Below are 14366 nucleotides of genomic sequence, written 5' to 3' on the forward strand. Positions count from 1 at the left end.
TCCATTTGAATGCATGTTACTCAGGCATTATAATCAGCCTTTAATGAGAGATGCAGGAATAAGATGCTCTGCAAAATGGTTAGCTCTGCAGCATGTGAATCACATGACGACTATCCCTTTCTTTGGAAAGTTAAATCACAGTTACAGTCGACAGATAAACCTCAAACTGAAAAGCAACGGTTATTAGTCAAACTGAAGGATGACTAAGTGTCACTGACGCACAAGGATTCATGTGTTGACTTCTTTTTATGACAGTTTCACTACAACCAGCGTCTCCCTTTGACAAATTCTACAGTAACAGAGTTTCTCTCAGATGAATGCTGATGGTTCAGGGCATCTCAAAAGGGTAAGAACTAGATGTCTACTTGAAGACTGCACTGTGGAAAGCAATGGGAAGTTGGAGTAGAATGTGGAGTAAAAGTAGATAGATGACACAATTTTTCAAAATTACAATACAGTTTAAAGGGATAGTTCAGATCTTTTGAAGAGGGGCTGTATAAGGTACTTATCCATAGTCAGTCTATTACCTACAACCCTAGTTTGAAGAAGCAGACAGGAATACTGCCACTGAAGCTATTGAAATGTACTGCTGTGGACAGGGGCAGCAGCAAAACATACTTTAACCACCTAAAAAATTAACATCAGTTCAAGTGTACACTATGTTTAAAGTGTTTTTTAACACTTTACTTTGCTGTAAGACAGCAATTTCCAACAGGGGACTGAAGCCGTTATATCTTGCTCTTTTCAAAGCCAGACTCCATTGAGAGAAATAGTAATTTAACATCACTGAACATAAGAACTGCTTGTCCACTGCTGCTTTAACCTGGCTCATTTTGGTGTTATTGTGTGACTTTAATGTTTCAAAGGGTTAGTTCAGATTGCCCAAAATCACACGATAACACAAACAAACTCAGTTATCGAGGCACCAGTAGACCAGCAGCTCCTGTGTTCAGCAAGCTTAAATTACTGGTTTTGTCAATGGAGTCTGGCGGCTTTGACGACCACACAGATGGGAAATGGAAGCTGTTAACGGCTTTCCCGTCATAAAGGGCTGTCTGCGTCTAAGTAAAGTGGTGAAAATATTCTCAACATAGTGTTCCCATCCACAGTGGAACATTGGTTAGCTTTGGTGGCGGTACTCCTGTCTGCTTCTCTAAACTGGAGACATGCCAACTGCCATCTACTGTATATGATACACTGACTATGGATAAGTACCTCATACAATACCACTTTGAAAGATCTGAACTATCCCTTTAATGCATGACAAAAATTTGACACGATGAAACTGAAGTTGAGGGAAAAATACCTGCTGATTTGGGCAACTTTTATTCTAATATCAGCCCTATTAATTCAAAGATAAAAGGCACTATGCATCTGTGGCACATCGGCACATATGATTTGAATTATTTTGACTGATTAAAACTTCTTATCAGGACTGTGTGGGCATGTACAGACTGTGTTTGATTGACGGTTGGTCAAATTCTTGAGTCAAATTATACCACTATCATTCGTTCTCATTTGTGAATTACGTTGTAATTCCAAGGTCCACCCAACTTACACAAGAGCAGAGCTTTAATTAGCAAAAATTAAGAGACCTGAGTGCATGTGCCACATCTAAAGGATGACGTTACTACTGCTATTACTACTACTTTGTCTAAACCACTTAAAAGCATTTACAATTCACAGGAAACCTGAGTCAAAGTGCACCTGCGCTAGATTCCCCATCCTGTCTCTAACACTTGATTTTATAGACTTAACCTAAGCAGCAACGCCTCATTTAGCAACACGTTATCATTACCTCGACCTGTCCGCCTGCTGCAACACAGCTGAGCTTGTAACGTGGCACTTCCCGAGCGATTGCACAGCCACTTGACCTTTCTCCGCGACCTTTCTGCTCGCGCTCAATACTGCGGCGGCTATATTTCTATGAATTATATCACTGCCCCGCGGGCTGCTCTCTCCGCAGCTCTAACATAAGATGATATGGCAGTCGAGCGTCGTGATGTAATGACATTGCAGCTGGTGATGTAACCAGCTCTGCAGGCGGACTCAAGCTGCACAATTACACAAAGCATCGTCAACGAGACAGAGAGAAAGAGACAGAGAGTGAGTACAAGAGAAGAAGTGTGAGAGAGAGACAGAGACAACAAGCAACACAAAGACACAGAAAGGGACACGCTGGTCAGACAACAGACAGCAGTCTGGGTCTGTGTTTGCTGGTATTACACACACACACACACACACACACACACACACAGAGCTGACCGGTTTGTAAACACTGCAGGACCGCTGCTCAGCTCTGTTGACTGACAATTAACACTGGCTAAGTGACAATCAATCAATGTCTCTAAGGCTGCGTAGTCCCGTCCACAGTGTGTGTATACACACAGGTGTGTGTTAGGTTGGTGATGGGAATCCCAGGCTTTTAAGACACCCACTAGATGTAACACAACACTGCTCTTGTCAACATGCAAGTCGCAGCTACAGTGATTCGTCATCGCTCATCTCCCATCCATCAACGAGTAACAAACACACAACTGTTTGCAAACTTTTGCTCCTGCAACCACAGCTTCCTGCCGTTTGCCACCGAGCTACATGAAAGTGCCTTGCTCAAGGGTGCCTCATGGCATCTCATACCTCATTGAGAACCATCTCTAATCTCATGTGTTGGAGGTTTATTAACCTCCAACACATTAAAGCATTATAAAGTTGCCCGAGAGGTTAAAGTAATGGATTCACAAAGCAAACAGCCTTAATCAAATAGAGGCTTGTTCTACGCGTGTGTTTTTTAGAAGTAGTGAAGGTACTTCTTGAAGTCTTGAAATACAGAATTCCACATTGCACAGCGCTGACCTGCATACCTGACTGCCTGCAGGTGAAACGCACATGTTAAATCATTAGCTGCAGCCTAAGCACAGTCATGTATAACAGCTGACACAGCAGACAGACTGCAGATGCTTGTTTCTGCTACTGTCATGTTTTATAACAGGATTACTCATCAGATTAAGCCTGATCTGTTTCTCCTCTTCAGCCTGAACGGACATTTTCTGATTTATTAAAAAAAAAAAATCTACATTTTATGAACAGGTTGAGAGAGCTTTATTTCACTCTCCTGGCTGTGTGTTAATGTTATGTATTTGTACACGACTCTGCCAGAGTAGCGAGGAAGGTTAATTTAGGGGTCAAATTATGATTGCAGTGGAAAATCTGGGCGAGTGATGACAGCGTTTGTTGGACAGTGGAACAGACAGGCTGGCTGGATGGCAAACTGTGTTGGATAATCAGATGACCTGCCAAACTGTGAGCCTGACCGCCTGCTGAAGCCTGTGACAGTTTCGCCTCACTGCTAGCCCCAGGGACACAAGACCAGCACTGGTTATAGAACAGAATACAAGAGTACAGACAAGTGAAATGACTGGAGTACAGCAGGACAGAATGCGACTGAATTTAGACCCGAAACATCCATTATCCATTAGTCGACTGACATAAAGCTGACCACCAGTATTTCAATGACTGGTTAATTTCTTATGGTACGGATTTGAGCAAAATGGCATTTCCAGCCTCTGAAATGTCAAGATTTATTGGTTTTCTTGGCAAAGGGCAGAGAAAATATGGATTTTAATATATCAATATTGTAATATGAAACACGATAGTCTTAGATTTTGTTCAAGGTCCACACAGTTTAATACATTCAGCGTAATACCTGTGCTTGGTCATGTTTTTGAGCTAATTTGCTGTCTCTGTCAAGTAGCTGACCACTAGTCACTCACTATAGCAGAAAACACTTCATAATAAAAGCTCTGTGCTGGAAATTTACTGTACTTAAAAATAAAGTGTGTCTTTTTACAGACTTGACACGTTTACAAGTCACTTGCCGTCCATTTAGAATGGACCCGTGATCCACCAGCTGGAAACCAGTGTCCTAAGTATTCTCTTCCGCTGGTTTTAAAGGCTGCATTACAGTAAAGTGATGCAATTTTTTTTTTGTGAGAGCACCAGTAGTCAACCCTACTATATTGTCACAAATTCAATAAAGGTATTTGTTCTAAAGCAGTGTGATATTTGATTGTCTCCATATCACCCAGCCCTACTTTAGGCAATTTCAAATGTGGATTTTGGAGTGTCAATTCCAAGAGGCAAGCAAGTTAAAACATCTCCCTCAAGAAGACACAAGTTAAACACACAGAATAGAATACAAAACTAGTGAAATGGCTGGAGTACAGCAATACAGAGGAGGACAGAATCTCAAGACATAGAGTAAGATTTAGACCCAAAATATCCATTATCCATTAGTTTACTGACAAAAAATTGACTACTACCATTTCATTTATTCATTTTTATGGTATGGATTTTAGCAAAATGGCATTTCCAGCCTCTAAAAATTAAAGTTGTGTTGGTTTTCTTGGCAAAGGCAGGGCATACTCTTAGATTGTGGATGTTGTAATATCTTAAGTGTCGTCTCTCTCTGCTCTTAAAGGCTGCATTACAGTAAAGTGATGTAATTTTCTGAGTTTACCAGACTGTTCTAGCTGCTCTATTATTTGCCTTTACCCACTTGGTCATTATATCCACATTACTGATTATTATGTATCAAAAATCTCATGTAAAGATTTCACTCCCAAACAGAAGGCTAAACAAACTGGTAATCAGCCAACTTGCTGGAGGGAATGTGGAGAAACGATGGCGGATCATGCCCATGTTTTTTGGACCTGTCCCTCTATTCAGACCTTCTGGAAGGACGTAGGCACAATAATTTCAAATATACTGGGTTTTAGTATCAGCTCAACCTTTACATCTCTTTATTTTGGTCATATTCCTGATGGACTGTGCAAAGATGACATTTACCTATTGAAGATCTTGCTGGCAACATGTAAAAAGGCCATTACAAAATGTTGGCTCCAAAACAACAGTCCTACTGCAGGCCTTTTTGTTAGTATTGTTAAACACCTACATCTCCTAGAACAGATGACCCACTCCATACGACTCCAAAAAGAACTGGGAAAAAAACGGTGGTAAAAATGGTGTATTTATATAGCCAGTGAGACAGACACTTAATAACGACTGTTCTCTGTGTGACATTACATTGTAAAGATGCTAAATTTGTCTTGAGTCACTATTCATCCCATGACTTCATATGTTCGTTCTGTATTGTGTTTTGTTTACTCCTGACAACGTAAAAAATACTCATAAATAAAAAGTTAAAAAGAGTACAGCAAGACTTTCCAGACTGTTCTAGCTGCTCTATTGTTTGCCTTTACCCATTTAGTCATTATGTCCGCATTACTGATGATTATCTATTAAAAACCTCATGGAAATATTTTGTGAGAGCACCAAGAATCAACCCTTCAATATAGTTGCAATATCAATATAGGTATTTGCTTTCAAATAGTGTGATATTTTATTGTCTCGCAGGACTTGTAGAAAACTCCTGCACACTATCTAACTTGCAGAAACGTACTGTTTGCCTGATGAAGGTCTAGTCACCAAACCGTTGCAGCAGACGGCGTCTGGGAGTTTTATTCTTCTCGTTCCTCTCCTACGCACTTGTTTGAAAATAGATGTGGCAAGTATTCCTTTGTTTTTTATATTGATTGTCTTCATATCTCCAAGCCCTATTTTATGCAAATCTAACTTTGGATTTTGGAGCGCCAATTGCACAAGGCACACAAGTTAAAACACATCACCCTCAGCTCCTTGGAAATGATGGACATTTCTTTTGTATCTCCTGACATTTTACAGATCAAATAAATAGCTAAGAAAATAATCAGCTGGCTGAGGGTCTGGGCTTTCCCCCAGACCCTCAGGATAATTGTTAAGGTGAGGTGGTATGCCACCTTACAAGTCTGTACAGAGACAATTTAAGTGGTATAATTCATCTTCCAGTGATGCAATGCTTTGCATAGATCAAGGATAGTGACCTCTGATGATTACCTTAATAGTCTGACAAAGCTACATTAAGGTACATAAAGGTCACAATCATTAAATAGACTGCATTTGTCGTGTGTGAAATAATTTAAATTAGCTTTATGATTTTAGGCAAGGTGGCCTACCCCAGCTACAAAGCACCATGGGAGATCTTTAATGGAAACAATGTGCAGTTGCAGCTCTAGTATGATTTAAGTGGAGGTTAGTTGAGGCTACAATATTGATTTAAAGTAAAATACATTACTGTCAAGTGAGTCAGTAAGGTCACACTACAGCAAAAATGGTACGGGGTTAAGGTTACAGTGTTTTCACTCCTAAAAAGGACATGACCTGTGCAGCGCTGTAAATCAGTTTAAAGGCAGCTAATCTTGTAGCTAGCCTCCGTGTAGATGCAGCCATGGTGTTTTCAGACAGTCTTCATGGTTCACTTCACACAGACTGTCCTCCTCCTCCTCCTCCTCCTCTTCATGCTGCTAGCTCATGACATGCTACATAGTAAGCTAGCGTGAAGCTACCGGCAGGCACAAAGAGCCCACACAGCTGGCCCTAATTCCGAAAACCCTCATCAATGCTACCCAAACACAACAAGCAGCCGCTCAGTCTTACCTCCTTGACTGCGGCGACGGCGGCTCCCAGTCCCCGCACAGACTCGACCCGTGCTTTCAAAACGTGATTTAATGCTGCAGTGAGCTGGCCAACCTTGTCCAGAGTCTGGAGGAGATGCTGAGTGTCTGCTCACCGATGTTTAAAGCATTAGCTTTTTCCTTTCAGCCGCTCACTGTAAAAATACAACTTCAGCTCCCTGCCCGTAAACCACCGTGTATAGGCGCCGTTGCTTTTAAAGCCAATGTACGTCGCCGACGGTTGGTAAAGAGAAGTGGAAGGAAACGCGCACGTGCGTGTCACTCTAGATAACAATTCGACCAAAATGCGTCAAAATATAACAAGAAAATGTTGCTGTTTTACGTAGCAGCAAAGTAAATCGACTATAAACACAACCACTGATTTAAACAGAAAGAACTTTACCTACCTCTAGTGGACGTTAAAACCCACTACACGCATCCTGCGCCTTTGCAACAACTTTACGGTAACATGATGGACTTGCAACCAAACAGACGTAGCAAACTCAGAGCCAATCAGCGTTTGAGATGGGCGGGACATACTCATATAACGGACCAAGAAGCCCTCCGTCTGTCTGCCGCCGTTAACGGACACGACTGTTCATAATGGTGTGAATTATTATCAGAAACGTTATGAGACACGGTGTGTGCCACACACGGGAGACGAGAATGCCGGACACTTATGTAAAACTACACTGAAGTAAGTCAAATGTTGTCTTACGTAAAACACCTACCGGCTAGCTTAGTGCTATAAAGCTATAAAAGCTAGCTGTCACTGTAAGCTAACTGCAAAGATGAATGGACATTATTAATACACAGTTGATTCTAGCTGTGTAAGTGACATGTTGTTTGATGTGGTTAACAAGAACATGTTTTAAAGAGCTGTTTGCAGCCATTGTGATGTTGCTGTGCCTTATGTGTAGGTTTCCTTGCTATAATACACCACAGATCTAACAGTCATCATAATTAGGAGTGTCTGATTGTGTCTCTCTGATGGATGTTTGTGTGTGTCCTCCTCTGGTCTGTCTGCAGTCAGTGAGATGTCTCTGGCTCAGAGGGTTTTGCTGACCTGGGTCTTCACCCTGGTCTTCCTCATCATGCTGGTACTGAAACTGGATGGGAAGGTAAAGGTTTAATTTCAATAGACAGCCTCACTGTCCATTTACTTTAAATCCTTGGTGTGTTTAGTTGCTGAAATGTATTTGTATGTCATCAACTCCATTTTACCCTCAGGACTTTAAACCCAGGCTAGAAATTGACCCACCACACTGATTTAGGTAGTGGTTCCTAATTGCATACTTTTTCTTTTTACTTATAGTAGGCAGCTGTCCTTAAAAGGTATGCACTGTTGCATGCAGTATGCACACAATCAGGACGTGCTACTGTATCATAACATTACACCCTGAACTTTGACCCTCTTGCTTTTATATCCATCATCTTGGAGATAAAATCCACTCACCGAGTTCACCAAAGACGTAGATCAACCCGGAGCGATCTGCTGCTGCTACTTTGCAATGTCTGTAGTTAAACTTTAAAGTTATAGCTGCACAGGTGGTTGATTTTTACATCCTACTGAGATCTGAACTTTTGTTTGGTATGCATTCTTATTTTCTCCTAGCTATTTTGGATCAGTAGGACCCGGTAACTTTAAAAAAAAAAAAAACTCAACACTGTCAATGATAATGAAGTCACAATGTCCTCAAACGAGTACTTCCTAATTAACAGTGTCTTATCTTGTTACCGTTGCTAAAATAGGTTAAATTTGTTGCCATATCAAACTATAAACATTATTAATCATAAATAAACAAGTTTCAATCATAAACTGTGATCAGGTTTTGGACCTTGTCCACTTTTGTGTCAGGATCAGCTGCAGGCTGACTTGGCAGAGATGGCTGCCATGTTGTTTTTACATGGATTAGTGTGTTGTGGTCTTACTGCCACTGGCACAAAAAGTGTCCACGAATGAGGACAACAGGTCTTAGTTCAGCAGAATGAAGTATAAGATATAGTAGACCCAAAATGTGATGTCCTCATATGAGGACACGGTCTCAGGAGGATATATTATATTTGTGACAGTGAAAATGCAGTTCTGTCATTGTTATTTTTATAGTTACGCCCCGTTACTGTTTGTAATATTTATGATTATTTTGTTCACCTAAACAATCAGTATTCCTGTTATCTGTCTGTGGCTCAGTCGAGGTGAGGTATCTTCCGCTGCACAGAGGATTGTGGGTCAGAATGGCCAGAAAAGCATGCTGGCTTACATACTGCTAAATCGGTCCAGATGTAGTAGAACACCCTGGTGTTTTTGGCACTCTGAATTTCACCTACTATGTATTGGGACATACTAAGACTTATTTTCTGGCATACTATATAGTATGGTAGTATGGGTATTGGAACGCACAGTTAGTATTCCAATACATAGTATGTCAAATGCAGTGTGCCGGAAATACCAGGATCTTCTACTACATCTGGCCGTATTTTGCAGTGTGCAAGCCAGCATGCTTTTCTGGCTATTCTGACCCACAATCCTCTGCACAGCAGAAATACGTCCCATCAGCTGAACTGCAGGGAGATGACAGCTGATTGACAGCTGTTAGAAGTGGCATTGACAGATGACAGCAGATTCAAATAACTGATGACCAGTTGAATAGTAATATTAGCATTATCTTCATAAAGATTACCAACAACAAAAGGACATAACTGAAAATAATGACAGAGAAATGCAGATGTAATTTCACTTTTGTGAATATGTTAGAATCTACAATCTGTGTAGTTGTAATTTAAAACTACAAACATCCAAAAGTAACAACAGCAGAGCTCTCCGGGATGACCTACATCTCTGGCAGTGTTTTATTTTATCTCTAAGGTAATGGATATATGAAGAAGATGGTCAAAGTTCAGCACATAATGTTATGACAAGCTATGTCCATGTGTGCATACTGCATGCAACAGTGCTTACTTTTAAAGAGCAGCTGCAGCACCTACTTAAGGAAAAGCGAAGAAGTATGCACTTTGGAATGTACCCATGATACTTTTCTTCCCTTTGCTCCCTCCAGGTGCAGTGGAACTGGTTCCTCATCTTCCTCCCAGTCTGGGTATTCGACGGCATCCTCATCCTCATGCTCGCCATCAAGATGGCAGGCCGCTGCAAACCCGGGTACGACCCGCGCAACGGCTCCCCGGACCTGCGTCTGCGCGCCTGGTATCTGACAGCCATGCTGCTCAAGCTGGGCTTCTGCCTGACGCTGTGCGCCAAGCTGGAGAAGCTCGCGGACGTTAAGCTGACGTTTGTGTGCATACCACTGTGGACCATGTTGCTGGGGGCGCTGGTGGAGCTGGGACTGAACATCTTTCCTGAGAGGAGAGAAGCCTGATAGCGGATGAAGAGTTACACTAAGAAAAAAAATAGTTGGGGATAGATTTGCGGTTGTATGACCAAGACCGTGCGAAACTGGAGCTGATCATGTTTCCAGAGAAGAAATCAAATCATCACTTTAGTTATTAGTGTTCTTAAGAGTAAGAGACTTTGGGTGAAATAAAAATCATGGTGGAGTACGCTGTGAGGACACGGCAGAGACTCTACTGTCTGTCCACTCGTTTAAAATTTTCATAATAGCTAAAAAATGTCTCAAAAAGCCAGACAGGGATCAACTCTAAATGTATAAGACTACTGTGAAGCCTACACTGGAAGAAACATTAACATCTACTAATGTTTCCTTTTGTCTTGAACTCAAAATGTTCAGTATTATTTTCTATTTTCTCTGTATATAAGCTGCCACACCTGCTCTCACAAAGATCATCACTGAACAGTATTTAATTCTCTCGGTACCAAATCATGGCGTGCACATTTTGCTACATACGCTTTAAATAATTGCACGGCTGTATTTACAGCACAAACACTTTCTTCTTCTCATTCCCAAGCTGTGGAGGGTCGCCGGCCAAATATCATTTCATGAGTTATAAATTAACTTTAGAGGTGTTCGTGACGACAGCCCGGTTTGGCTGCAAGCGCTTGGAGAAATTGGATAATTTAAGAAGTTGTCCAGGACTTCAAAGCGTTATGGAACAACTTGTGATTTTTCCACAGGCTGCCCTCTCTGCTCCGTACAAGGTCTCTTTTGTACCATGTAAATCATGATGTGCCCCGTGAGAAACAGTAAGCTGTTATTACCGCGAGGTCGACAGGGAAACACCTCGACACATATCACGATAAAGATCACATTCCTACTGTGTATTAACTTTAATTATTAGGGCGTAAATACCTCCCACCAGCGGTTTATAGTCTTGTGTCATCATTGTTTTCAACTCTAAGGTACGGCTGACACTGTGCATGCATGACATCTGTATTGTGCCATTTAATTATGAGTGTTTCAGATACATTCTCTGCGTTGTTTTGCACTGTGTTGAAATGAAAAGGAATAATAGGTGTTTTGGGACTGAAAGTATTTGATAATTAATGCACGTCTTGCAAAAAATAAATGGATTCTGTACATGAAACTGGCCTCAAATAGTCGTGCAAATACACACACATGCTCAAGTGTTTCCATATTCAGAAGGATCCAAATTAGTTGCGGACTATGTAAAGCAAAGTACTGTGGTTGTTGGGGGGGAAGATCCTGCTGGGATGTGACCTGGCGTGAACTGTGAGGCAACCACAAAGACAACAGTAGCATGTGTGAGCTGTAAAGTTACCTCAGCCTGCATTAGCTACTTTTTTTAAGCATCCATCGCACATCTTTTCTCATTACTGACATCCTGTCCTCCACCTGCAGTTGGATGTATTGCCGTTGTAAGTGTAACAGTGTAGAGTCTGCTGGTGTGCTGTGCTTCTCCAGCTATTAGAGTATATTAATTGGCAATTTACATGTTATCGATGCAGAAAAGATAATTAGAGCTGTTTGACTGCTACTCACAGCCGTATTATATGCTGCAATGCTGAAAGCCATCAGTGCTCTGTAGATGTTAATGTGAAAATATTGTCAGCATAGTGATGAGTGAGATAAGCAGGGGCTGGTAGAAATCAAAGAGAGAGCAACCCTGCATGTTTGTTTCTCAGTATTTCTGCAGACACAAACAGCTTTGAACGTGTTGGAAGAGATAAATCAACTGAATTTAAGGACCCGGACGTGAACCCTGGTGTAAATGCTAACCACTGCACCATCGTACCACCTCCAATAATGTCATATATAATACAAGTGCTTTTACATTTGGTACCTAAAGGTTATTGTATTATTGAGTTTACTTGAGTGACAGATCTTAATACGTCTTATATTCAGTGTTTAAGGTGTAGGAAAAGTAGTTAAAGGGTAACTTTGACTTTTTCATCCTGTACCCTATTTTCACATGTTTTAGTGTCAAAGCGACTAACAGAGACAGCAACTTTTGAAACTGGTCCAGTATTGAGTAAAAGCGCTGCAGCAGTCAGACGCAACACAGGCTGCAATGTAACATTACAGGGCAATTGTGCGCCGTCAATTTATATCCAATGAAAGTGCTTGTTTTTGACGCTGATAGGCTCAGATTGTTATTATAAGTGTCTGACAATTTATGGATCCCTACACAGATAGACCTATTTTTTAGAGGGTAAGATCCTTTTTGTTTAACCAGAAACCTGAAATCGCTATCGTCAAACCAACCAGACTCCATTTAAATAAACAGGTATTTTATCACTGTAAAACACACTTTATTCAAAGTCGACAGAAACAAAATAAAACTCACAAAAGTTGTCATGGTTCATCTTTCCACTGTTCTAACAATCACCAACTCTGGTTTGATTGAAATAAACCCTAAATTCACCCAGTTAGACATGAAAATATGCTGGCTCTATACACACTAAAATTACTGCTTTTTTAAATGCAGTCTGGTGGGTTTGGGGATAGCAATGTCAGGGCTGTTTCTAGTTAAACAAAAAGGATCTTACTCTTTAAAAAAAAGGTCTGTCTCTGTAGGGATCCTTTCCATAATGTTGTCAGACACTTATGGTAACAATCTGAGTCTGTGTGGCAAAAACAAGTGCTTGTAGTGGGCGTACATTGACGGTGTATAATCGCCGCTCACTCAAAACGGGACTATATCCAGAGACTGTTGTCTCCATGAGTCACTTGTGGAAAAAAAACCCCACATTTATTTCACAGTTTAACTAGTGAAGAGTGCTGTTTGTGGATAATTCGTACGCAGGCACTCAAGGAATGAGCAGTCTATGCTCAAACACTGTACAGTCTCTGTGCTTCAATGAGATTTTTCCAATGACTCCTCCAAAACTCTTTTCTTTCTCCCTGCTCCAACTTCCTGCCCCACTCCCACTCCCAGTCTGAAAGGTCAGCTGAGCTCCTCTGGCATTCCCACTGTATTTGAGAGCGCATGAAAGCATGAAAAGAGAGGGGGTAAGGCTGTTCTGAGTCGTATTTGACCTGACGCACACCAGCCCTGAATTATGGGGCTACTGCATTGTGGTGTGTATCAAATCTCTCCTGGTAAAAGTGCTGAGCTCATTGCTGCAGACTGCAGTGAGTGGGTGGCTTGCATAACAGCAATACACAGAGAGGAAACACAGGCGGGTATACATGAGACCAAAGTGGAGGTATTTTTATTTGATTTGCAAACATGTAAAACTGCATAAAGTCCTGATAATGAAAAATAAGACGTGTCAGGAGAGGTTGAGAAGTCACAGGCTTATACAAAGTACCTCCCCTCAACTTGAAGAGATACAACAAAAGATAAATCTGTCCTCATCACATATTGACGTTAGGTCATGGACTTTCCACCTTGACATACGACATGCAAGGTACCTTGGGTGCATTGGTTGTTGACAATCTGGGACGCCGTGTCAAGTTTTGCCTGTTACATGCATTGTCTTCTTTCAAAATACGCTTCTGTTTTCACAGGAAATTTACTGTTTACATACAGTCTCTTTCAAAATAAAAGCACTACGTCGGTACAACAACGCAAATTGACGTTTTTATTTCTTCTGCAACTAACAGGTGGTTGGATTTAGGAATAAAGAACAGGGTTTAGCTTTATAATCTTACAGGACGCTCTCCTGGCTGAAAGTCGGTGTTTGTTGGACCCATCCACCAACCACCCCTCCAGACTACCCTACTCTGACTTTTGCTGCCTTAACTTTCGTTCTTGTCCTGCTGTGTTTCCAACCAACAAGTGCTGTTATACTATATCAGCAACTGGCTGCGCATCATGCCGATGTTAAAGGACACCTTTTTTCGTCAGTTTCTGACGCCGCAAGTCACCTCCCAAGCACCAGATTTTGATGACTTCGGAAAAAGACAGAGTGGGTCCGATGGCTTAGTCGATAGAGCAAGCATTCCACATACAACAGCAACGTCCCTGCTGCAGCAACCAACCCTCGTCCCCTTCACTCTTCAACTGTCCTATCTAATAAAGGCAAAAAAGCCAAAAACAGAAAGAAGAAAAAACGTTTTGGTGAACGTTACCTCTTCGAGACTCAAACAGTTGTTAAGATGAGACCATTTGAGATGTAAAGAGGGGAAATCTCTCTGAGCTGGAACTGTAACAACTCAAGAGACATCTGAAACATGCAGGGTTGCTCTCTCTTTGATTCTTGCCAACTCATCTCACTCTTCACAATTCTGACAATATTTTCAGATTAAGAAGAGAAGATCTAGAAAGCACTGATGGATTTTAGCATTGCACTTTCATCATCACCATTCAGTACCTTAATCACAATGCAAGAACGTTGAATAGAGTGCTCCATTTTATTTTTATTTTTTTTGCCTCCTTGGCAGACACTCCTTCACAAACATGAGAGCCAGAAGTCAGGATTTCGGCGGATCTTTCTCTTTA

General features: G+C 41.3%; 2 protein-coding genes across 3 annotated transcripts in view; one reads left to right on the top strand and one right to left on the bottom strand.

Annotated features, from left to right (window-relative positions):
- LOC125882788 (protein PHTF2-like) overlaps positions 1–6699 on the bottom strand; it is a 64375-nt gene extending 57676 nt beyond the window's left edge. Inside the window, exon 1 of one of the 2 annotated variants that reach the window (XM_049566644.1) lies at positions 6532–6699. The gene's annotated coding sequence lies outside the window, so the exon portion shown is untranslated. The remainder of the gene's footprint in view (positions 1–6531) is intronic. The other variant, XM_049566645.1, reaches the window with a different exon arrangement.
- Positions 6700–6883: 184 nt separating this feature from the next.
- LOC125882793 (transmembrane protein 60-like) lies at positions 6884–11332 on the top strand. The gene is made up of 3 exons (XM_049566655.1): positions 6884–7245; positions 7578–7669; positions 9605–11332. Exons 2-3 carry the CDS (start codon positions 7586–7588, stop codon positions 9920–9922), a joined length of 402 nt encoding a protein of 133 aa, XP_049422612.1. The 5' UTR covers positions 6884–7245; positions 7578–7585; the 3' UTR covers positions 9923–11332.
- Positions 11333–14366: the final 3034 nt, after the last annotated feature.

This window comes from Epinephelus fuscoguttatus, linkage group LG22 (assembly GCF_011397635.1).
Source record: "Epinephelus fuscoguttatus linkage group LG22, E.fuscoguttatus.final_Chr_v1".
Lineage (NCBI taxonomy): Eukaryota > Metazoa > Chordata > Actinopteri > Perciformes > Serranidae > Epinephelus > Epinephelus fuscoguttatus.

What these genes read in the sequence shown, in the direction of transcription:
- LOC125882793 (XM_049566655.1), top strand. Translation starts at nt 7,586, where the DNA reads ATGTCTCTGGCTCAGAGGGTTTTGCTGACCTGGGTCTTCACCCTGGTC. An exon ending in TACTGAAACTGGATGGGAAG is followed by an intron (nt 7,670 to 9,604) that starts GTAAAGGTTTAA and finishes TGCTCCCTCCAG; the next exon opens with GTGCAGTGGAACTGGTTCCT.